Source organism: Heptranchias perlo, chromosome 8 (assembly GCF_035084215.1).
Source record: "Heptranchias perlo isolate sHepPer1 chromosome 8, sHepPer1.hap1, whole genome shotgun sequence".
In the NCBI taxonomy this organism is placed as follows: domain Eukaryota; kingdom Metazoa; phylum Chordata; class Chondrichthyes; order Hexanchiformes; family Hexanchidae; genus Heptranchias; species Heptranchias perlo.
The window spans coordinates 18,168,675-18,193,783 of NC_090332.1; the positions used below are offsets into that span (position 1 = coordinate 18,168,675).

The window sequence follows — 25,109 nt, forward strand, 5'->3', positions numbered from 1 at the left end:
TCATTTCTGATTCACATCAGGTGAAAGTAAACAGGAAGGGCCAGATCCATGCGGTGAGTGCCTTTATTGCACTGCTTGTGGGCCATAAGGAGCAGGCGTGCATCTTCCAGACCCAATAAGCTCAGCTGACCGATGGGACCCCCGTGATTGGCCGCTCCTCCCCCCACCCCCACCCCCCCAATGGTGGCCCTCCTACCCATCTCTGACTCTTCACCCCGCCTCCAGCGACCTCGGATCTCCAAGTCCCAGCTCTCCGATCTCCTCCCCGGCCCATGATTTCTCCTCCCCGGCCCATGCGTTCTCCTCCCTCCCTCCGATCCTTGGCTGCGGCCTGCTACCGCAGGCCTTCCTGCCTGACAACCAGCCAGCCTGTCAATCAGGGCGCGAAGCCCGAAAGTAATATTTGTTCGTGACCCGCCAACTTACCTTCTGGGTTTCACACCCGGAAATCTTCCACCCACACCCCCTCGGTCCCTTCCCATCTTGAGGTTAAAATTCTGCCCAAAATCTCTCCAGGCCTCAGCTTGGAAGCCTGTCGCTCGCCATTGTCCCCCCACCTTTCACACGAACCTCCCCTGCCCTGAGTTCAAATTGAGGCCACTATTTCTGGAGTGAGTTAATGAATTCTATGGGGAAATAAAAAATGAACAGGAAAAGAATATTAGGTCTTACAAGCCAGTGCCCTTTTCATAGATCAACCTCACTATTTTACCATATCCCTCAATGCCTTTTCTCAAGAAATACATCAGTGTGTTGAACCTATTGTACTGTCTGCTTCAGTGCTGTGCCCTTATACCATCCCATAACTCTGGTTAAAAAAGTTCCATTTTAGCCTATCTACTTACCCTTACTTCCTTATGTTTAACTTGAAATAGAACATTAGACCAGAGGATTGTAAGCTTGTATCCCAGTATCAACTGACATTTGGATTTTTTTTTTGTTTCGGTAGTGGGGTGATGGTGGTATATTGAATGGGAATGTATTTCCCAAACTATATATACTGGTTATTACTTCTTCAGTAACTGTTCTGATTTTATGGAAACATTTGTCTACATATCATTGCATTCCATAAGTAATTCATTGTGTGAAGCACTTTGAGATGTTTCGATGCTCCATAAATGCAAATATTTCTTTCCTTAATTGAAGAAAAATCCTGTGTAAAGTCCTGTGAGACAGTATTCAGGTCAGGCTTCTTCACTCATCTCATCAGTTCAAAAAAAGGATTGTTATTTGAGGGTCTGAACTTTCAGCTTCCTCAGAAAGACCCAATCTGTTAGTAACTAGGAAGCCAGCTTTTGACTTGCCAAAAGAACAAAATGCAACTGACCGAAAGAGATCAACAGATCTACAAAGTTAATGTTCCACATTGGGTACGAGATCTGCAAGGTGTAGAGAGCTACCACTCTCACAGAAGGTACTGAAATCGCAAAATAATATAAATGTTCATTATGTCTGTTTCCACACTGGTCAGAAACTTCTTGTCATGGTGAAACTGGCTTCTTAGTGGTTGGTCACCAAGCCGGAATACTCGCTAACTTAGAACATGACGATGTCGATGTGTGACCTTTCTGCATTAGGGGTTACCAGTTGCAACTCTTCTCTGGTGACCAGTTGGCATTATAAAGTTACAATTAGGTGCATGGCCCTATGATTGTTTTACACTGAGCATAGTTAGCAGTTACAATGAATAGTTTTTGAAGTCATGTATTTTAAAGGAGCTGGATGTTAAAATTAAAATCAATAAAACCTAGAAATTGCAATGTTAGTGTAAGAATGTTTAATGCATTTGTATGACATTTATTTATCAACTATTTTAACAGAAGTAATAGCCTATTTATTTTAAATAGGTTGACATCATGGGTAAAATAGTGGGCAGAAGTATGTCACAGGATGCTAACTTTGCAAACAGTAATTTCTCGGCTTAAAACTTCAATAATTTGATCTTCAGATTCTGACTGCTGAAAACATACAAATTAATTTTTTTGACCAAATGTGTGTTCATTTTAGCAAACCCACATTTGGGAATCAGAACTTTGAGTAGCAGTTACCCCATCTGGTATAACACTGCATGAATGTATTTTTATTTATATATACATATATTTAAATATTATGACATAAAATTGTTGATAAATAATTCCTTCAGTTCTTAACAATTTATGGCATGTAGTTACTTCGAGGTGCTGAGGTAAATGAAAATGTACCTGCTGAAGATAAAAGAATTTTCTTGCCATAACATTAACAGTGTTACTGAGCCAGAGTTGTTACAATTTGCATCAGGGTGTGGGAAGTCGGTCGACTGTTGATGTACCTAATAACAGGTCAGTGTAAATACATTAGGTGAATCGGCATCTGAAAAAGGAAAACAACTTAATGTCTTGTGTGCGATCCTTCATCATGAAGGGTTACACCTGAAATATTAGTGTGTCCTTCTCTTGCGCAAGATAGGTTGAATGATCTCATTCTTCCAGAGAACAACTCTAGCATCGTCCCATTATAGCATCTAACTCTTTCTTAGAGTCCAATATCTAAAGCCTCGACCATGCTTTCTGATCTATCTACTGTGGACTTCTAGCATATTATGTTTCATTTCAGATGGCTCTGGCTGCAGCCCATCTGTAAACCAGGCATGATCTCATTAAATGGCGGAGCAGGCTCGAGGGGGCAAATGGCCTACTCCTGCTCCTATCTCTTATGGTCTTATGGTCTAACTAATATACAAATAATCTCCAAAACACCCTGTGAATTTCGATCCTTTTCAAAGGTGGTTGGACTATATTTATCTCCATGTTAAATAGTAAATTGTACGGAGACTTTCCCGCTTAGTCTATATTTTAAATGCAATAACCATCTCTCCCCGAACAGTATTCACTGCCAGCATTGTTAATAAAAGAAATTCCCCAAACATTCAAAATAGTTTTTTACTTAGATGCAAAGTTCAAACTCTAAAATATGACTGAAAGTGTCTACCACCACTTTGGTGAATCATTTGCAGGTTTTTCAGCATTTTCAGTGAGAGATTTTAAATTGTATTTGAATGTGCTTAAGTTGAATGTCTTTTAACTGTGCTTGCAAATATGGAAATGCAATGTTATTTCAATTGTTACCCACATCAGGACCAACCTTGGCTTTGGGTCAGGGTTTAATAATCACTAGTACATGTACACTATCAATTACTGATTACATGTTGATGTTTTCAATGACAAAATCGCCTTTTTTTAGTGCTTCCTGCAAGGTCCTATGGAACTACAGAGAAAACAGACTAAGTCATTTCACTTTAAATAGTGCGGAGCTTCTACTGTTCACTTTGCATCATATATGTACATAAAACAGCAGGTTACTAGACATTCCAAGCACAAGTGAGTAACCATCCTGATTGTTATCCAGTGACCGTGGCTGGAAAATGCATGTGTGAACATCAGCTGAGAAAAGGAGTGGGCTCATATCTTCCATGGTTGAATGGTCTTCTGATTCTCACTGTTTAAACTCACACATGAAGAGTAGCCACATAGGTTATTTATTTAGACCTTCATTTATTTAATCTCCTGAGATCACAAGATAGTTACAGATGAGGATGGCCTTTAACCAATTAGTGCAGCCACTTAGAATCGGGCTTATCTGTAATCATGGTTGAATAGTCTCCATGTTTCTCCTTGACCCCAATAGTCAAGAAAACTCTACAATATTTGTCTCCAATTACAGCACCATTATTCAAGATAGTTGCTATCAATAGTTATATTTCCATGATCTAAGCACCACAGAAACCACCATGTCCCATGGAGTGTGTGCACTACATGATGAAAAGGAATAGATTATCATGGTAATGCTGCAAATCTGTGCTGCAGCCAGAGAGCCTCGCCTACTGGCAGCACAAATCAGAAATTTGGGCACACATGAAGAAAAGCCTAGAGAACAAATAGCTTACATATATGTAGCTATTAAAAATCAAATCAGTGCAAATAAGACCATAAAAGGAGCTACTTCATCACTAGAGTGTAGTTCCCCATTGAACAGATATAAGAACCTTAGTTTGGACTAGATTTCGTGTTGTTTCCCCATAAACTGAAGATAAACTGTACTAAGTGAGGCTGATAATAACTGCCATTTTATATGTTCACCTTACTGTGAAATAAAGCAGCTTCTTGATTGATATCAGGTCTTGCCTTGCCAAGTATTTGCTTGGTGCGCCTTTGGATAGAATAAAGAAACAGTTATGTGCAAGGCACAAATATCCAGTCCAGATCACAAGGGGATACTATCGTTTCGTCCCTGGTTTATACTAGTGTGCAGGATAGTGTGAATAAACGTCCTTAACAGTAAGATCCACTGACCACTTACATGAGTTACTGGCGCCACCAAACCTGAGAAGATATCTACAGCAGACCCAATCTTGTAACAATCCCATTATTGGCCCACTCGTAACCACTATTTTTATAAAATTTGTTTTAAATAAATGCCAATTGCATTTTATATAAAAAAATACAAATAGAAAATGCTGGAAACACACGTCAAATCATTCAGCATCTGCAAAGAGAAAAGATAAACCTTCATCAGAAATGACAAAGGCTGCACACGAAAAGCATTAACCAATCTTTGTTCTTTTCTGACACTGATGGACTGGCTGTACATTTCCAGAATTTTCTGTTCTTCAGTTTTGCAGCATTTGCAGTTTTTATTTTTACCTTATTTTATACAAAATTAATTTTAAAATGTAACGATAAACAAATTCCAAATGTATTACTGTACAGCACTGTCATCGAGTGAAGATCTTCTGGTCGTAATTTTGACTTTGTGCGACGGTGTAAAACGGGTGATAGCAAATCGGCAGCCCTTTTTACATCTCTCCTGATTTTTATTTCCATTGACTTCAATGGCAGGCTCCCCCGGGCAAGGGGATGTTGGGGAAGAGAGGTGTTTATTCTTTGCTGTTTAATCACTGCTGGGTTTTTTCAGTGCTCGAGTAACTTTAGCAGGAGAGATGTGAGGATGTGAGCTGTGGACTCTTCACAGTCATTGTCAGTGTTACTTTATGTTTGGCTATCAGGCAATGAACATTTGCAAGCCAGGATTGATGCCACTAGTTTCCTTTTTACAGTATATTGCTGCCGTGGCCTGCATATTGACTAATTCAAATTGTCCACTGAGGGTAGCTGAGCTCCAAGGCAACACTGGAATTCAAACTCGTGTTATTCATTCCTAATAAATCTCCAGTTTCCTTATCTATGGAATGACAGTAGGGTACTACCTACCAAAATATTTCACAATAGGAAAATCAAATGCAAATCCACCTCTGGAATGCGGACTTTCGAAGTATGCAGCCTGAAATACAAAATAGACAAAACTTATGGGGAAAAAATTGGACCCTCTCGGAAATGTAGTTGATGTTGTAAAATACGAAGGCTATAAAAGGACATGATTTGATTTAATATTATTGTATTGAACCATCACTGAATAGTGCATACCACCAGTGCTTAAGGAACTTTTCTTCTACATTTTTCTGTGTCAATCAGATCTTGCTTGCAAGGGAAATTTAATCATCTTTCTGACTTAGGCACTTGTGGGTGGGTAGAATTGGTCTTGGGCAATTGCAAATTGCCAGCCCATTTTACACCCCGGTCAAAAAGAAAATCTGGCGGGGTGTAATACGAGCTACTGGTTTAGGATTGCCCGTTTCATGCTGCTGCCCAAGTCCATTTTTACCCCCTTGATTTCCCATGGTCACGAGGTAGAACAAAATCAAATACATTCTTCAGAAAAGCATTTATGAGGAAGGGACTTGGTCAATTAAATTCAAGTAGGTTGTAGAAAAGCAAGCTTACAAAGATTCAGATACATATTTACCAGATGGTCAATTATATTTCAAAAATAGCCTTTCCCTTTCACTGTAATAGGACAGAAACAAAAGACAATGGCCATATGAAAAGTTGAAGATGATGCGAGGCAAAGGAAAGGACTGAGAATTCAGTGAAAAGTGCAGGCAAAGCATTAGAACACCTTGTTTGGCAACGCTAGTCAGGGCTGATATCCTGTCACAGGGCCAACCCTGCAATGCAGAAATCAGACCTTCAAGCTGGTGATGTGAGAGCTGTTTTGTGCTATACATTTGTTACAATTGAACTGTGACAGGCCCTGGTTCCTTTCCCTTAGGTTCCAAGGTCACAGAAAAAAAGCTTTCATCCGACAACTGCAAAGGCAGTTACAACAATGCACTAAACTGCCCAACAATCAAACCTTTCACATTTCCTACATTATAAGTTGGAAATGAAGTACAATGGTGGCCATTTGTTGAAGACAGTGACCAACTAACAAATGATTTACAATTTTCTCATAAAATGCAACTTCTTGATTATTTGGCAAATTTTTCTTTTCTTCAGATATGCTTTAATGCTTGAAACTATAGTGTATGTACCAAATTATACTTGACCACATATCTGTGAATAAAATCTTTAAATCCTTGCAGATATACTCGCTGTTACTGAGAATCAATAGCAGTTGGAGAGTCAGGTGCCAGATTTTTTAAAGGTCACTCTCTACTATGATGCATTTGTTAGGGTGGCAACTTGTAATGGGAAGTGACTGGTTTAGCTGTTCAACTGTGACACTAACAGAATGATCACAAATGAATCTGGTCTGTCACTAGGCAATATGAACTTGCAGTAAAAATAAGTATCATCCTCAAAATTCAGTCATAATAAAATTTTGCTTTATCGTAACAAATTAAATAGATCTAATCATCTGGCAAATAGTCCAATCCCACAACTTGTGTAAGTTGAATACAAACGTACATTTACAGAGCACCCTATCACATCCACAGGACATCCCAAACACTTTCCAACTAATGGATTGCTTTTTGAAGTAAATTTGCTATTGTCTTTTGGCAGCCAATTTGGACAGCACAAGGTGACAGAAACAAATGACCAGTTTTTGATGGTGTTGGTTGAGGGTAGTATGTCAGTCGGAACACCTGGAGAACTCCCTTTTCTCAGTTTTGAATAGTGCTATGGGATCGTTTATGCCCACCTGAGCTACCAGATAGGGTTTAATGTCTCTTCCAAAAGATGGCATTTCCAAAAATGCAGCACACCTCTGTACTGCATTGAAGTATTAGACTAGATTTTGTGCTTAAGTCTGTAATGAGGCATAAACCTACAGGAAGTTAAATGGGCCATGTAGTGCCCGTTTTTCAGGCACTACACGACCCCCTAAGAACCCAAAATGACATGCAGGAAGCGTGCCGCCTGCCATATTGGATAAAAACAAACAAGAGGCGTCCTGTCCCACGTCTGAAGCAGGCATTAGCCCTTTGCATATGCAAATAACGGGCTTAACCCCTGCTTCAGGTCCTCACTCCAACATTGGTTTACGCTGGCTGCCTCAGTGAAAACCAAGCCTAAACATCACATACACAAAAAAAAGGTAAGTTCTTACCGCAATCACCATCCCGATTGCCGCCATTCCTGGTCCCGAGATCCCTGACTTCCAGGCTTTGGCCCCGATCTCTGATGTCCCTCCCCACTAACCCCAACCTCCAGGCCTACCCCGCCACCCCCCACCCGATCCCTCCCGCCACCACCACCACCCCTCACCCCCCACCCCGGCTCTGACCTCCCCACGATCATTCCTTCCCGAGGCCCCCGATCGCTCCCCGGCCCCCGCATTCCAACTCCTGAAGACACAATCACTTACTGTACTTGCAGCACCTACCTTGTGCTGCCTCCTCCTGCAGCGCCATCTTCGTTGTAATGAGGTCCGAGGCTCAATATCCGGGGCTCCTCGGTCATCACTATTTGTCCAAAAGTGGATGCTCCTGAATTTTGCCCACACAATTTTTTGACTGAGTGATGAAAATCCAGCAATTGAGCCAAACTGATACTATAGGAAAGGGAGATTTTATTTTTATAGTGTGGTGAGGATTATTCTCAAAAGTTATTATGCATGCTACATCCTTATTTCTTTTGATTGTACCCTTTCCCTATCCCCCAACTTCTTGGTGCCCCTCTGCCATGTATCATTATCTGCTTGACCAGGTGGTCAACTGTTCTCAAGTCTCTATCAAAGTTGCCCTGCAACTGCTGCTAGTGCTACCATGGGCAGTTTTCACCAAGTCTTTTTCCCTCAGCGTGGGCCACAGCCTCACCCCATACTTTCCATCTCCCTCAGAACACCATTATCAAAATCGGTAACTTTCTCAACAAGACATCAACTCGCATCTTACCCATAGAGCAGTCCAAAGTGTTGTGTGCATTTTGCTCTATTTTACTCTTTTTTTCTCATCAGTATTTGAAATTACAGCTGTACAGAGCTCTGGTTAAACCCCATCTGGAGTACTGCATTCAATTCTGGGCACTGCACCTCAGGAAGGATATATTGGCCATGGAAGGGGGTGCAGCACAGATTCACCAGAATGATACCAGGAGCTAAAATGCTTAAATTACGAGGACAGGTTGCATAGTCTAGGCTTGTATTCCTATGAATACAGAAGAAAAAGGAGTGATCTAATTGAAGTGTTTTAAGATGATTAAAGGATTTGATAAGGTAGAGAGAAACTATTTCCTCTGGTGGGCAATTCCAGAACAAGAGGACACAACCTTAAAATTAGAGCTAGGCTGTTCGGGGTGATGTCACAAAGCACTTCTTCACACAAAGGGTAGTGGAAATCTGGAACTCTCTCCCCCCAAAAAGCTGTTGAGATTAGGTCAATTGAAAATTTCAAAACTGAGATTGATAGATTTTTGTTAGGCAAGGTTATTAAAGGTTACAGAACCAAGGCGGATAGATGGAGTTTCTACAAATCAGCCTTGGTCTAATTGAACGGCGGAATAGGCTCGAGGGGCTGAATGGCCTACTCCTGTACCTATGTTCCTATGAAATTCACAAGCATACAAAATTTTTGCATCCCGGTGCTTTAAATTGCAATGGTCATTTAGAGCCCAAAAGCTTACTATTTGAAATGTCTACCAGAAAATACATTTATTTGGCTATTCAATACTGAACATTAAAACTGAGGAATGTTGGTTATGTTGAGTTCTTTGTGGAAGTTACATTTATTATTCCTTTTTCAAACTTGCTTTAATGCAAAATAGTTCCGAAGGTGATGTCAACTTTTCACTTGTTGATATGATTCATAAATTCAAAGGGCTGAAAACTGTCCTTAAGAAGCTTGGGCGTGCAAATTTCCATGGAGATTCTCCTGTTCATCCGCCGTAGTTTCGGCAGAAGAGCTGTGGAAACCCCAGATAAACAGCATAAACACAGTTCATCCCCTTGCTCTCTTGTTCTGCATTCAGTTTTGGAGACAGGAAGGATATATTGGCCTTGGAGGGATACAGTGCAGATTCGCTAGACCAATACCAGGGCTTAAAGGGTTACATTTTGAGGATACTTGCATAAACTTGGCTTGTCGTCCTTTGAGTTTAGAAGGTTGAGGGTGATCTAATCGAGGTGTTTAAACTGATAAAGGGATTCAATAGGGTAGAAAGAGAAAAACTTTCCTCTTGTGGGAAATCCAGAACAAGAGGGCATAATCTTAAAATTAGTGCCAGGCCATTTAACAGTGACCTCAGTAACCACTTTTTCACACAAAGGGTAGTGGAAATCTGGAACTCGCTCCCCCAAAATGGTGGGTCAATTGAAATTTTCGAGACTGAGATCGATAGACTTTTATTAGGTAAGGGTATCAATGGACCAAAGGCAGGTAAATGGAGTTGAAGTACAGAGCAGCCATGATCTAACTGAATGGCAGAGCATGCTCGAAGGGCTGAATGGCTTATTCCTGTTCCTAGTATCAAAACCTATTACTATAATTACAGCTGTCTTAAATGCTTTGCAATAGTCTCTTACAGAGCAGTCACCTTCAAGGAAATATGAGAGTTTTATGATCAAAATGAGTGAGACGGATTGACAACCCATTTCAACTTATGAAATTACATATATTTTTAGGAGTGAAATAGGTCACATTTTTAGAACAAAATGAGTGAGGCTCACCCCAAATGGTAAGAGTTGACAGCCTTGTTTATGTTGGCACTGATTTCTGTGGGCACAATGAAATGCAGATTTCCTGGACCTCAACGCATGTACATGTAAATGGAGCTTCAAAGAACAGCGATGGAAACCAACAATTCAAACATGTTTATTCTGCTTATTAGGGGAAAAAAGAACAAAACAATTTATTTGAAGTTTCAATCTCACCCATTATGGAAGCAATTAGGAGTTTGTCACACACTAAACAGTATTAATAATGCATGATTCTAAACAGAGTTGTATTGAACAGATGATTTTTAAATGGGTGTGTCCATTACTGTATTTGTGTTGTAAATGTGTTGTCTGCCATCTATACTTGTACATGTCAAAAAATAAAAAATAAAGTTGAAGTCTATCTTAGCACAATGTCTTCAATCATTTTAAGAAAAAGACTTGTACATTAAAATAGTTCTGCATCATCAAAAGTTTACATTTCTTAAAATTCCTCAGTAAAATACTGCAACATTGTTTATTTTAGTAAGTAGAAAGCAGTATCTAACTCTCTAGATGTGCCACAATAAATCAAAATAACTATAGCAGTATCCAAAAATATCACAAACTCTATTAAGCTGAAGAATTTATTCAAATAACTTAGTGCTGTTGCGATAACTTATTCAGATCTAACACTTTGAAGAGACAGTGGCCTTTTAGTTATCTTACATACAGGGTAAATATTTCTCCTGGCTTTAGTTGCTTCTCAAGCAATAAACTTGGGTGGGGGGAGTTTCCCTTGCATTCACACTCTATCAAAAGATGATAAAGTGGTATAAATGTGTTTTTGTTTTCTCTCCCTCCCATAGGGATGCCTTGACTCAAGGCTTATTAGCAATATATAATATATATTTATAAAAATCTTGCCCTGTGAATTGATCCAGCTGAAAGCTGACAGATGCATATTCATCATGAATTCATAGCATCAAACTGGGTATTGAATCCTAGTTTCCTAATAAGCTGATGCCACTAGGCCTCCATAAATCTAATCTACCTATATATATATATATATATAAAAGTCTTACACCTAGTGCATCAATCGCACGTGTTACTTGTGCAAAGTCCGTGCCACATTTGCACCTGATTGGCTCACATATATTCATAAAACAGAAACAAATCACACCTGAAGAGATAGTACTTGTTCACTGGTGGTTTTACTATTTTAAAAATATTTTTAAGAAGAAACCTGATTTCTCTGACCTGTAACTGGAATTTATAAGCTGTTGCCAATCCCTAAACCTCCCTCACCAACAGCAATTAGCTTTTAATTTATCACAGGATGTGGCTATTTACAGTAAAAATACTTTGTTGCCTTGATGGGGTAGACCAGGTTAAAGACAGCTCTACCTTATGCAGCAGAATAATGTATTGCGTGTTACATGGTATGACTCTTCTGTCTTTATAAAACATTATGGGTGGAAATTCAATCTCGTTGCGCCCATTTAACCGGTGTAAAACGGTTGCAACAATGACAAATCTAGTGGTGGGAAGGCCCGTGCCTGATTTGCACAAGCATCGGACAGTGCTAAATTCAGCAGGACCATTTTTAGATGGTAATGGCGGCCGCCTCAAATGAGCACAGGACTCATTTCAATATTAGAATGAGGCTTCTGTGCCCATTTCCGGACCAGTTCACAAAACTGATTAAAAGTAATCGGAGCTTGCGTTGCTGTGTTTTCAAGCTCTACAACGGCCCTTAAATGGACCGCTGGAGGCTGCAGAAGAAGTCTGCAGTTAAGTTTTTTTTAAACTTACCTTAATGTGGAGTCGGGGAGCAGGAGCACCTTTGAGATTTGGTTGATGTCTGAGCCAGCTGAAATGGGTTAGCCGCCGACCGGTGAGCTGAGTCCGATTAGCGCCCACAACTCGCCGGAATTATAATGATGAGGGCTGAAGAAAGATTTAGGACATGGTGAAAAGCTCAAAACAGTGGAGGTCCAAAGAGACTTAGGGGTTCATGTACATAGATCATTAAAATGCCATGGACTGGTACAGAAAATAATTAAAAAGGCTAATGGAATGCTGGCCTTTATATCTAGAGGACTAGTATACAAGTGGGTAGAAATTATGCTGGTTAGACCACACCTGGAGTACTGTATTCAGTTCCGGGCACCACACCTTAGGAAGGATACATTGGCCTTGGAGGGAGTGCAGCGTAGATTTACTAGAATAATACCTGGGCTTCAAGGGTTAAATTACGAGGCGAGTTTACACAAACGAGGGTTGTATTCCCTGGAATTTATAAGATTAAGGGATGATTTGATTGCAGTTTTCAAGATATTAAGGGGAACTGATAGGGTAGATAGAGAGAAAGAATTTCTGCTGGTTGGGGGGGTCTAGGACTAGGGGACATAGCCTAAAAATTAGAGCCAGGACGTTCAGGGGTGAAGTTAGGAAACACTTCTACACGCAAAGGGTGGTAGAAGTTTGGAACACTCTTCCGCAAATGGCAGTTGATGCTAGCTCAATTGTTAATTTTAAATCTGAGATTGATAGATTTTTGTTAACGGGATATGGGGCTAAGGCGGGTATATGGAGTTAGGTCACAGATCAGCCATGATCTCATTGAATGGCGGAACTGACTCAAGGGGCTAAGTCGCCTCTCCTGTTCCTATGTTCCTGTGACAGTTCTCAGGCCTCTCCATTCTTGCACATCTTGACGGCGCACGGCACGAAACATGCCCAGTTTTGGGTGCTAATGAATTTAGGCCCAATTATATCTTTCAACTTGCCATCTGAAACACCACGCAAGACCCGCCACTGTTTAAATATTTTGTAAAAAAGTATGCCAAATTTGTTATAATGTTTGATGTACTTTAAATCATGTCGAAGAACAAGACAATGGTAGTTCAGAAACCAACTATCATATCCTGCATCTTGCTAGTTGGATTATAGAAAACGAACGTTTCAAAACATTTTTTAAAACAGTATGTTGAGGATATTACATCTTCAATCACCAAGAATTTGGGGATTGATGTCCCTGGTCAGATTAAGCTGGGATGATGTTAAAAAGTGGCAATGAGTCCCTAAAGAGGATGTGCATTATCCAAACTGGGCAGTAACTTTAGGAGATCAAGAAGGCATATGTTCTTTTGACAAAGTCAATCCAAAATGCCAATATTCAGATTTGGTTCTACAAATTTTGACAATCAGTTTCCTTATGGGAATCCACTTGTCCTTTCAGAATTTTTTGAACATTTTTCGACAGAAAGAATTAAAACACTGACTTTAAATGCGTTTTTTTTAAAAGCATAGTGTGTTATTGCCAGCTAAATCAAGGCATCTGAGACAATAGGTAGTTCAGATACTAATGAGCTAGCCTTGACATTGTTTCCTCATAGACTGCAAATAAGCAATTTGGTAGCTTGTTCCATAATTGATAAACACCTTATACCCATTGGGCACAATTTTAGTATGTCGGCGGGACGAGTTTGGTGGGGGGAGGGGTGATTTGTGGGCTCCAAACCCGGAAAGAAAGTAGGCGGGCTGTGCGATCGCAACCCTAATGAGGCCAATCAAAGCCTCGCCCGGGTTTTGCACCCGGCAGCCAGCCTGATTGACAGGCTGGCTGCCAACAGAAACTGCACATCTTGGGGAGGGGGGGAGAAAGAAAGAGAGAGAGATCTCATTAGCAGTTAGGAAAGAAATGGGGGGGGGGAGAAACAAAGATTAGAGTGGAGACATCGGACATCGGGATCAGTGGGCAGATATTGGCCATTGGGATCAGAGTGGTGGGAGGTCCAGGCAACATTGTATTTTAAGGTATGTTTATTTAATTTGTTCACAATGGGAAATGTAATTTTATTTAGTTTATTTTTCACTGATCCAACCCTTCCCGCCTGGTTTTACCAGGCATGAATCAGAAGCCATGGGAAAGCCGCCCAGGTAACGTTAACATTTTTTAAACTATCCAATACACAAAAAATAAACTACCTTAAATACCTCAATAAGGTACATTTGCTCCTTTAATTATCAGCCCGCCAGATTTAAGTGGGGGCGGGACTTCCTGGTGATTGCTGTACACACACACACAGATTTGCCTGAGTCTCATTCAAAAATGTGCGGGTTCCAGCCGGGATGTCTGCCCACTCCCAAAAACAGCGAGTTAGATTGTCCCCCACCCCCAACCCATCCATTTTTCCCTTTTAAAATCGTGCCCATTATGTTGGAAGGTTTTTGATCTCTTTTTGACTGTGTGCAGTTAGATATAAAGCAGAATGTCAGACATCTAAAAGGCAGTCTGACTTTTGGAAGTAGAACACTGCATTGGCAGGGATTGCCAAGGATCTGCAGGGAGAGGTGCTTATGGCCTGGGCTGCTGGACTGGATGCAGAGAAGTTAGTCTGTTTAAGTCAAGCAAAATGAACTACTTAACTAGGGCAGGAGTTTGTCCTTTATTTTCATCTAAGTTGTATCGATTGGACCAAGCAAATCTGATCATAATTATTGCTGCATACATTTATCTTACTGTGGAATAATGCAGCTTAACAACTCAACTAAGCCTCGCCTCATCTAGTGTTAATTTGCTCCGCCTGCAAAGTGATTGAAAAAATACGTTCACAAAAGACATAGCTATCCTTTCAAGTCACAAAAGGGTTTTGCTGTTACACCCATGGGTCCCACTATCATATAAGCAGATAGAAGGCAGTATGATAAAAGTAAGATGCTCAGACTACCTGTGGGAGTGACAGATACCACTGAATCCAAGATGGTGTCTACAAGCAGACCCAAATTCGTTAACATTGCTGTATTTATGCTTTCTGCAGCAAGAACAGAGGAAGGAGAGTCTCCATCAGAGGATAAACTGTAACAATCCGTGTCACTCTCCAACTTCCTATAGGAGTATAAATGGACTTACTTGAATTGGTCCAAGGAATTGTGTCTATGTGAGCTATGATTATACAAGAACGCTGTGACAGCGTTGTGCTGCATGTTACAAGGACACCTTCAGCTGACCTGTACCAGAGGGTTGGCACGACCAGCGGACTCAACTTCTTGACTCTGCCTCTTTCCAGGCTGGTATAATCATTGTCTGCATTATTAGCCAACGTGATATCCACAAATGCAAGGAACAAATTAGTTCATCACTAAGCATATTTTATCTCTTTTCCTGCTGAGCAGCAACAGAAGCATGACACAGTTGATGAGACTGCTGCATTTCCCAAAGTACAGGGAATTCTTGATGCCAACCAGAAGGTTCCCATTTCTCTTCTGGAACCATCATTTGCTCCTCCCCACCCGTTTCCTCTGACATAATCAGTGCTACCTCATCAGGTTATGTGTAGCTAAACTGTCGCTTGCAAAGGTTGGTGAGAAGAACATGGGGTTTTGTGAGGTGCTGCCTTGTCCTGGTCCACTGGCAGTCTGCTGTTCCAGGCCCATGTGTACAGAAAAATGGCTACTATTATAATGTTATCTCCAAGTTACATCTTTCAACACAGCTCACAACACAAAATACTAACTTTGTATGGTAGTTGTGGGTGTGCCTGTACGGGAATGAGTGAGAAAGGGGCAAGACATAACAACTGGATGGTACTAACTAATAACTTGGGGAGGACTGTGTCTTCATTATCTCTTACACCTCAATGCTCTCATAAGCAAAGATGACAAGGATGGCCTGCTCCAAGCAGTCAAAGGCTTGTAATTTCTGAGCCCGCCTCCAGTTCAGGTCTGTTTGTATTAGGTGCGATTTTATTGTGCAAGCACAGAATCAGTTGGGACATGTTGTAAGTTGAAGGAACAAAAACACATTGACATATGTGCCAAATCTATAGCCCATCATGCGTGTCATGAAGAGTCATGAAGCATTCAATTAGATTGTGTTACAGAGCTTTTATATGTGAAACCTTTTAAGGGTTTCAATTGTAAGTTTCAGCTGCAATATGTGCTCTGTGGGTAACCATGGTCATCAATGAAAGAGCTATGATGCTGTACACGGCCATGGCATGGATGGCTTGCGTACATAGGCCATGAACCTGGTAAATGAAACTGCTGGATAAGCTTACCTTGGCAGCTTCTTTAAGGTATGCCATCTTGTTCTGTGTTCCAAGATCTGGTGAGTAGTGCCTTCAGGATTGAGTGTGACCACCTCCTCCTGCCAAGCAAGCTACCTTGCATCCTCCGGGGATGATAACCTGGAGTGGCAAACAGGGCAATCCTTCTTTGCCCATCTCATGCAACAGTGTCTCAATTTTGCCACCAGGGGTTAAATGATGCACTGCTCCATCACTAACCCAGAGGCTCCCCTTCCCACTTCCAATTTTTTTATGCCAGCCATTGAGTATTGGCAGCCATTTTCTTGGCCCAGAAGATTTTAGAAAGGCTTAAATATACATTAAGAAGAAATCCAGCTTTTTTAAAGGCTAACACAATTTTTGCCCCCATATGCAACCACTTACCTTTAAGTGACTACATTCCTTTAAAGTTTCTCATCATCCCTCGTCAGCAGCCATTAAAGAACTGCTGACACCAATTTCCTGCAATCTCTCTGGCTAGCTCCTAGCATCAGGTCCACAATGTGACTGACCCTGAAGTCCTGGCCATGTCTGCACTCATCTAAACAGGCAGATATTTTTCCTGCTGTAAAAATATGCCCTACTGTCTCATGAAATCACGAATTAGTCCATTTGAGATTGATTTGCCCAGTAATCACCCATGTCACCAAGAGGAGTATCTGGTTCTCATATTGCCAGATCAGCAACCCATAGTATTTACCATTTTATTGCAATGTATCCTACAGTAAATATAACTTTCTTATAGCACTAGAAGTGTTAATCATTTACACCTGCAGCTGGGTCACTGAGGAAAGAAAACTGTTTCTTTAATATTAAACTTAAGAGAGTCTATAGCTGCAGTTAATCACTTCACTGTGCTGTATAACTAAAGATTTCTGAACCTCATATACAGAGCTTATATAGGAACATTACAGGAACATTTGCTCAGCATTTGGATTTCTTCCCAGTAAATTACAATGAAGGGAATGCTGGTTTATGGGAACTGTTGAGACCGGGGGTGTTTGCATTACAGGCATATTTCCTAGCTAGTACCACAACAAATCAATTACTGCATCAGCAAATAGAGGGGCATAAGCAATTAAAACATATGCAATATTCAGGTTTCATTTGCATATAATTAAATCAAATTAATATTTTTAAATTTACATACTACTGATATATCCCCTTCTCATGAATGATGATTATTAAAAATAAATGGATGACATACAAATAATACAATGAGTAGATTTATACCTCCTCTATATTACCATTCCAACAGTAGTGCTACTACTGATTGCTGTATAAATACAAATGATGCTAACACTAAAGGCAGAGGTGGCAAATAATCATAGCCATTTATCAGGTTAAACAACCAAAGTGAAGCTGCTCCCCTTTGTACATATGTGAAGTAGTTTCACTACCACTCAACTGTACAAGGTTTCCCTAACCATTGCTACCAAAGTGAAAAAAAATCAAAAAAATTGCACAAACACAAACTTATTCATGTTTAGTTATTGTAAAATCTTTCCTAAAAACTAATTTCAACCTGTCCACAGACAGAAAAGATAGCCAGCAACTACAGTATTTACACTGCTATCACAGCATTGCTATGTATGAAGGTGAAAATTATCTCTTCAGGGAATCTTAGTCCTGACTTGCTTACCTTATAAAATTGCCATTGGGGCTGTTGCTAATGGCAGATAAAGTAAATGCATCACTAATGAGTCAGTTTTACACCTTCTTTTCACCCAATGTAGATGGGACAATGACTTTAGCTCCTTGGCATTTACAGGATGTAATAGCTCAGGTTACAATACTTTATATTGTTGTTGAAGGTCATCAACCTGAAATGTTAACACTGTTTCTCTCTCCACAGATGTTGCCTGACCTGCTGAGTGTTTCCAGCATTTTCTGTTTTTATTCAATACTTTTATGTTGCTTACTTAATAGGAATAATAGACAAAAAGAATATTTTACTTATCACAAGTACATTCCCATTAAGAAACATCCTCTGTTCTATGAAGTATAACAGCACAATGAAACATAACACACTTTAACACCTATATTCAAAAATAACAACCCTTCTCTCTGAAAAATGTTCTAAATATATATATATTATATTAAAAACTTCAAAGTGCATCACATTTCTTTTTGCCCTGCACTGAGCTTGAACCACTTCTCCTCACAATAACTTTTAAAATGGTGTATTTTGGGGGCTTCTGTGAAAAATAATTGTGCTTAGATTAGCACTGTGTATAACTGCATTGTTTTTAAAGGATACTATAGTTGTAAGTCAGCAGATTGTAAGGAAGCAGTGTGGCGGCTGTGTGTGCACATTCACCAGATGATTGAAAGTGTTTCGGGAACAAAAATACCTTGTCAGACTGAACTAGGAAGTGACATTTTGTTTGTGCTTTCAGATACTTTCATGCACAGTACACAGTACATATTCTATGGCACTTTCATATAATAAAGCATCATATGCTAAAAGTTACTAATCTGTAATGCAATTGCTTTTCTATATATAAATCTGATACTGATGTCTCTTAACAATCAGGTAAAAGCAAAAGTATTACCATCATCAAAAGTGCAACAGACTGTATGGATTACGTGTACACTTGTAAGAATTACTAATGTCACATCCACGCATTCAAACAGCATTGTAAAAGTTTCTTCATCCATCCTAACTTTTCCCTTTATCTTCATTCGAACAGTTTTCATTTTCTTGCCAGATACATAGGCCTGGAGTTTCCTCTGTGGGTGCAGCCCAGAAGTTGCACCCAAAATTGTGCCCATTTTGCCGATGTAAAATTAAGCCCAAGTATCCTCCCAATCTCATTAGAATACGCCCAAACTTAAAATAGGCAGAAATGAGCACAAGTCAGCATAAATGAGCATAAACAACTGGAGCTCAAGGAAACGCCGAACCCACACCAATATATTTCTTCTCTGAGTCTTAAAATTTAAGTTTCAACTCATTTAACCATCATTCAGGCATATCTGGCACAGCTTATTTAAGAACCTGCAATCGGGGAAGCTTTTCAATTTTTAATTTTTTTTAATTTGTTATTGGGATGTGGGCGTCGCTGGCAAGGCCAGCATTTATTGCCCATCCCTAATTGCCCTTGAGAAGGTGGTGGTGAGCCGCCTTCTTGAACCACTGCAGTCCGTGTGCTGAAGGTTCTCCCACAGTGCTGTTAGGTAAGGAGTTCCAGGATTTTGACCCAGTGACGATGAAGGAACTGCGATATAGTTCCAAGTCGGGATGGTGTGTGACTTGGAGGGGAACGTGCAAGTGGTGTTGTTCCCATGTGCCTGCTGCCCTTGTCCTTCTAGTGGTAGAGGTCGTGGGTTTGGGAGGTGCTGTCGAAGAAGCCTTGGCGAGTTGCTGCAGTGCATGCTGTGGATGGTACACACTGCAGCCACAGTGTGCCGGTGATGAAGGGAGTGAATGTTTAGGGTGCTGGATGGGGTGCCAATCAAACGGGCTGCTTTGTCCTGGATGGTGTTGAGCATCTTGAATGTTGTTGGAGCTGCACTCATCCAGGCAAGTGGAGAGTACTCCATCACACTCCTGACTTGTGCCTTGTAGATGGTGGAAAGGCTTTGGGAAGTCAGGAGGTGAGTCACTCGCCACAGAATACCCAGCCTCTGATCTGCTCTTGTAGCCACAGTATTTATATGGCTTGTCCAGTTAAGTTTCTGGTTAATGGTGACCCCCAGGATGTTGATGGTGGGGGAATTCAGCGATGGTAATGCCGTTGAATGTCAAGGGGAGGTGGTTAGACTCTCTCTTGTTGGAGATGGTCATTGCCTGGCACTTGTCTGGCGCGAATGTTACTTGCCACTTATCAGCCCAATCCTGGATGTTGTCCAGGTCTTGCTGCATGCGTTCATGGACTGCTTCATTATCTGAGGGGTTGCGAATGGAACTGAACACTGTGCAATCATCAGCGAACATCCCCATTTCTGACCTTATGATGGAGAGAAGGTCATTGATGAAGCAGCTAAAGATGGTTGGGCCAAGGACACTGCCCTGAGGAACTCCTGCAGCAATGTCCTGGGGCTGAGATGATTGGCCTCCAACAACCACTACCATCTTCCTTTGTGCTAAGTGTGATTCCAGCCACTGGAGAGTTTTCCCCCTGATTCCCATTGACTTCAATTTTACTAGGGCTCCTTGGTGCCACACTCGGTCAAATGCTGCCTTGATGTCAAGTGTAGTCACTCTCACCTCACCTCTGGAATTCAGCTCTTTTGTCCATGTTTGGACCAAGGCTGTAATGAGGTCTGGAGCCGAGAGGTCCCGGCCGGACCCAAACTGAGCATTGGTGAGCAGGTTATTGGTGAGTAAATGCCGCTTGATAGCACTGTCGACGACACCTTCCATCACTTTGCTGATGATTGAGAGTAGACAGATGGGGCGGTAATTGGCTGGATTGCATTTGTCCTGCTTTTTGTGGACAGGACATACCTGGGCAATTTTCCGCATTGTCGAGTAGATGCCAGTGTTGTAGCTATACTGGAACTGTTTGGCTAGTTCTGGAGCACATGTCTTCAGCACTACACTAGGTACGCCTGGTGCTGCTCCTGGCATGCTCTTCTACACTCCTCATCGAACCAGGGTTCATCCCCTGGCTTGTGGGTAATGGTAATGAGGAACATGCCGGGCCATGAGGTTACAGACTGTGCTGGAATACAATTCTGCTGCTGCTGATGGCCCACAGCGCCTTATGGATGCCCAAATTTGAGTGCTAGATCTGATCTGAATCTATCCCAATTAGCACGGTGGTAGTGCCACACAATACATGGGATGGTGTCCTCAGTGCGAAGACGGGATTTCGGCTCCACGAGGACTGTGTGGTGGTCACTCCTACCAATACTGTCAGGGACAGATGCATGTGCGACAGGTAGATTGGTGAGGACGAGGTCAAGTAGGTCTTTCCCTCGTGTTGGTTCGCTCACCATCTGCCGCTGACCCAGTCTGGCAGCTATATCCTTCAGGACTCAGCCAGCTCGGTCAGTAGTGGTGCTACCGAGCCACTCTTGGTGATGGACATTGAAGTCCCCCACCCAGAGTACATTCTGTGCTCTTGATACCCTCAGTGCTTCCTCCAAGTGGTGCTCAACATGGAGGAGGACTGATTCATCAGCTGAGGGAGGATGGTAGGTGGTAATCAGGAGGAGGTTTCCTTGCCCATGTTTGGCCTGATGCCATGAGATTTCATGGGGTCCGGAGTCAATGTTGAGGACTCCCAGGGCCACTCCCTCCTGACTGTATAGCACTGTACCGCCACCTCTGGTGGGTCTGTCCTGCCGGTGGGACAGGACACACCCAGGGATGGTGGTGGAAGAGTCTGGGACGTTGGCTGAAAGGTATGATTCTGTGAGTATGGCTATGTCAGGCTGTTGCTTGACTAGTCTGTGGGACAGCTCTCCCAATTTTGGCACAAGTCCCCAGATGTTAGTGAGGAGGACTTTGCAGGGTCGACTGGACTCGGTTTGCCTTTGTCATGTCCTGTGCCTAGTGGTCCGATGCCGGGTGGTCCGTTGGGTTTTATTCTTATTATGACTTTTTTTTAAGTGAGATTGTACAACTGAGTGGCTTGCTAGGCCATTTCAGAGGGCAATTAAGAATCAACCACATTGCTGTGGGTCTGGAGTCACATATAGGCCAGACCGGGTAAGGACGACAGGTTTCCTTCCCTAAAGGACATTAGTCAACCAGAAGGGTTTTTACGACAATCCGGTAGTTTCATGGCCACCATTACTGATACTAATGTGACTTATACTTATGCCATAAAACAGCGCAGATTCACCAGACTGATACCAGGACTTAAAGGGTTAAATTATGAGGCCTAGTTGGATAAACTTGACTTTTATTGCCTTGAGTTTAGAAGGGGTGATCTAATTGAGGTCTTTACATTGTTAAAAGGATTCGATAGAGTAGATACAGAGAAACTATTTCATCTGGTGGGGGAATCCAGAACAAGGGGGCATAATCTTAAAATTAGAGCTAGGCTATTTAGCAGTGAAATCAGGAAACACGTTTTCACACAAAGGGTAATGGAAATCTGGAACTCACTCCCCCAATAGGTGGGTCACTTGAAATTTTCAAGACTGAGATCGATAGATTTTTGTTAGGTAAAGGGTATCAACGGATTTGGAACAAAGGCAGGTAAATGTAGTTGAGGTACAGATCAGCCATGATCTAACAGAATGGCGGAACAGGCTTGAAGGGCTGAATGGACAATTCTGTTTCTAGTATCAAAACTCATTACTATAATTACATAGAATTTACAGCACAGAAACAGGCCATTCAGCCCAACTGGTCTATACCAGTGTTTATGCTCCACACGAGCCTCCTATCATCCTACTTCATCCGACTCTATCAACATATCCTTCTATTTCTTTTTCCCTTATGTACTTATGGAGCTTCCCCCTAAATGCATCTATGCTATTCACCTCAACTACTCCACGTGGTAGCAAGTTCCACATTCTAACCATTCTTTGGGTAAAGAAGTTTCTCCTGAATTCCTTATTGGATTTATTAGTGACTATCTTATATTTCTGACCCCTAGTTTTAGACTCCCCCACAGGAGGAAAGATCTTCTTTACATCTACCCTGTCAAACCACTTAATCATTTTAAAGACATCTATTAGGTCACTCCTCAGTCTTCTCTTTTTCGAGAAAAGATCCCCAGCCTGTTCAGTCTTTCTTGATAGTTATAACCTCTCAGTTCTGGTAACATACTTGTAAATTTTTTTTGCACTTTCTCCAGTGCCGCTATAGCGGTCTTAAAATGCTTTGCAATAGTCTCTTCTAACAGAGCGGTCATCATCAAGGAAATCTGTGATATTTATGATCAAAATGAGTGAGACGGATTGAAAACCCATTTCAACTTATGAAATTGTATACATTTTTAGGAGCGAGATATGCAAAATATTTTTAGAACAAAATGAGTGATGCTCATCCCAAATGAAAAGAATTGACAGCCTTGTTAATGTTGGTGCAGATTTCTGTGGGTACAATGAAGTGCAGTTTTCCTGTGACCTCAATGCATGCATTAAAAGAAACAGAGCAGGTCTCAGTGAGGATAAATGTTTAAAAAAAACTCAAAAAATTGCAATTAAACAACCAAAAAAATGACACTGTTTCCTGCTGTGCCTGAAAATCTGGTCGCAATGCTTTGAGATTCCCGAACAAGCGCAATTGAAGGATACTCGGGGGCGTGGCCAGTTTTGTAGGCGGAAATTCGTTTGGACAGAGGGAAAAATGTAAAAGATCGAGGAGATTTTGGCGTATTATAGTTACGCATGAAACTCACGCTCAAAATTAAATGATCTTTTAAGTCACGTAATTTGTTTGCGCCTATATTATGGGCGTATCTGAGCGCAAATGCGGAGGAAACTCCAGGCTTAAATGCATATGTTAAATCCAGCATCCCCACATTCTCCCTAATCTTGCCATAAACTAATCCTTTACCCATAAATATCATCCACTAGTTTGGCGCCATTAATCCCTCGGTATGTGACCCGGCTTGGTCGCACCAGAACCCCGTAATTTGGTTTACAAGTAAAATAACGTTTCTCTCCCACAGAGCCATCATTTTTTCCTTTTGGTGAGCGCAATTCGAGTCCAAGCCACATTCCAGGAGCAAAATCAGTAGGTCCAATGTACTTAATGGTTGCCATCTCGCTGGAGCTGCTCAGCAGGACCTGTGACCCTTCCTGTAACTTCACGTTTCTCTCAATGGTACTTGTGCTGCTCCAGCTTCGTCTCATGATTGCATTTTTTGGCCTGGAAACAAGAAATAGTGTTGTGAGAGGTAAATCACATGAGTTCTGATGACAGGTCCATACCCAATCATTAGCCTACTTTTCTTTTTCAGCTGCTGATTGACCTGTTGCGCATTTCTAGCATTTGTGTTTTTATCTCAGATTTCCAGAATTTGCGGCTTTTCTTTTTCTTTTTACAAAATCGTATGATTACTTTATAACAGATGTTCTGAGGTGTGAAGATAGAGGGAAGCTCCTGCCTCTGATGATACTGGCTCTATTTGGTTAAAGTTCAATCAAATCTACTGGAAAATAAAAAACACTTTCAAAGCTGTTTCTAATGTTTGGATGTTAATCGCTCAATACTGCACTGCGATTGCACTCAATTTAATTATATTAGTCAATTTTAAAAAAAACTTACTCCCAGCAGGCATTGTAAGAACTGTGATACAAAACATCTCCAGGATAAAGCAAATTTCATGACTTAACTGGAGAGAATTAATTTTAAAAGGTTTTTTTTTAGTATTCTTTCCCTTTTTTCTCCAATAATTTCCCCATGCCTGGCTGACAGGGCAGGCTGAAGATTTGCTGCTCCATAGCCAACAACGCGGCAGTGTGTGAAAACTAGCGGGGTCACTCTCCCCCCCCTCATGGTAAAATGCTTGGTCTTCACCTGGCCCCTCTTCTGGGGAAAGATTAGGATCAGGAAGCCACTGTGGAGAGACTTGTGAGCTCAAGCTTGTATTTTACCACTCCAGAGCATAAACTGTATTGTCAAACAAAACATTTAGTTACAAAATTTGATTAACAATAACATTCCTATCTTCAAAGCTTTTTAACCACAAATTATATTTTTCTGTAGTCTTTTTTTAGATTTTTCTGAATCTAACTAGGTTCTATTTCAATAGTAGTTCAAAAACAAGATCAGCATATATAAAGTCCATTTCTCAACTGTCATTCTTTTCACCAGCATAAATTTACAACAGGTTTGTATAAAACACCTTCAGTAATATCCTATAACTAGCTTCGTGTCTTTTTTTGTTTCAGAGGCACACCAAAACAAGGAAAATGTCAGGGCATTAAGGCACTATTAACTGCTGTACTTTTTAATTATACTTATTAAAGTATCTTGAACACTGTTAAAATAGTGCAGGTTGAGATGACAATTTAATAGCTACTTTGTGGAGCTGCTGCTGGCGGCAGTTCTCAATTTTACTGGTAGTGCTGTAAAGCAAATGAGGTGGGAGAGGGGCACGGATAGCCTTATCCATATTTATATATTACATAAATAATCCCAATTAAATTATGGTAAAAAATATTCATTACTTT

At 41.1% G+C, this 25,109-nt stretch overlaps 1 protein-coding gene across 3 annotated transcripts in view; it reads right to left on the reverse strand.

The window, feature by feature from the left end:
* Nucleotides 1-16,803: 16,803 nt before the first annotated feature.
* LOC137324451 (CAP-Gly domain-containing linker protein 4-like) overlaps nucleotides 16,804-25,109 on the reverse strand; it is a 223,485-nt gene continuing 215,179 nt past the window's right edge. For all 3 annotated transcript variants that reach the window (XM_067988729.1, XM_067988730.1, XM_067988732.1), the window contains one exon: nucleotides 16,804-23,802. In XM_067988729.1, coding sequence (XP_067844830.1) covers nucleotides 23,484-23,802 — 319 coding nt within the window. In that variant the 3' untranslated portion in view covers nucleotides 16,804-23,483. The remainder of the gene's footprint in view (nucleotides 23,803-25,109) is intronic.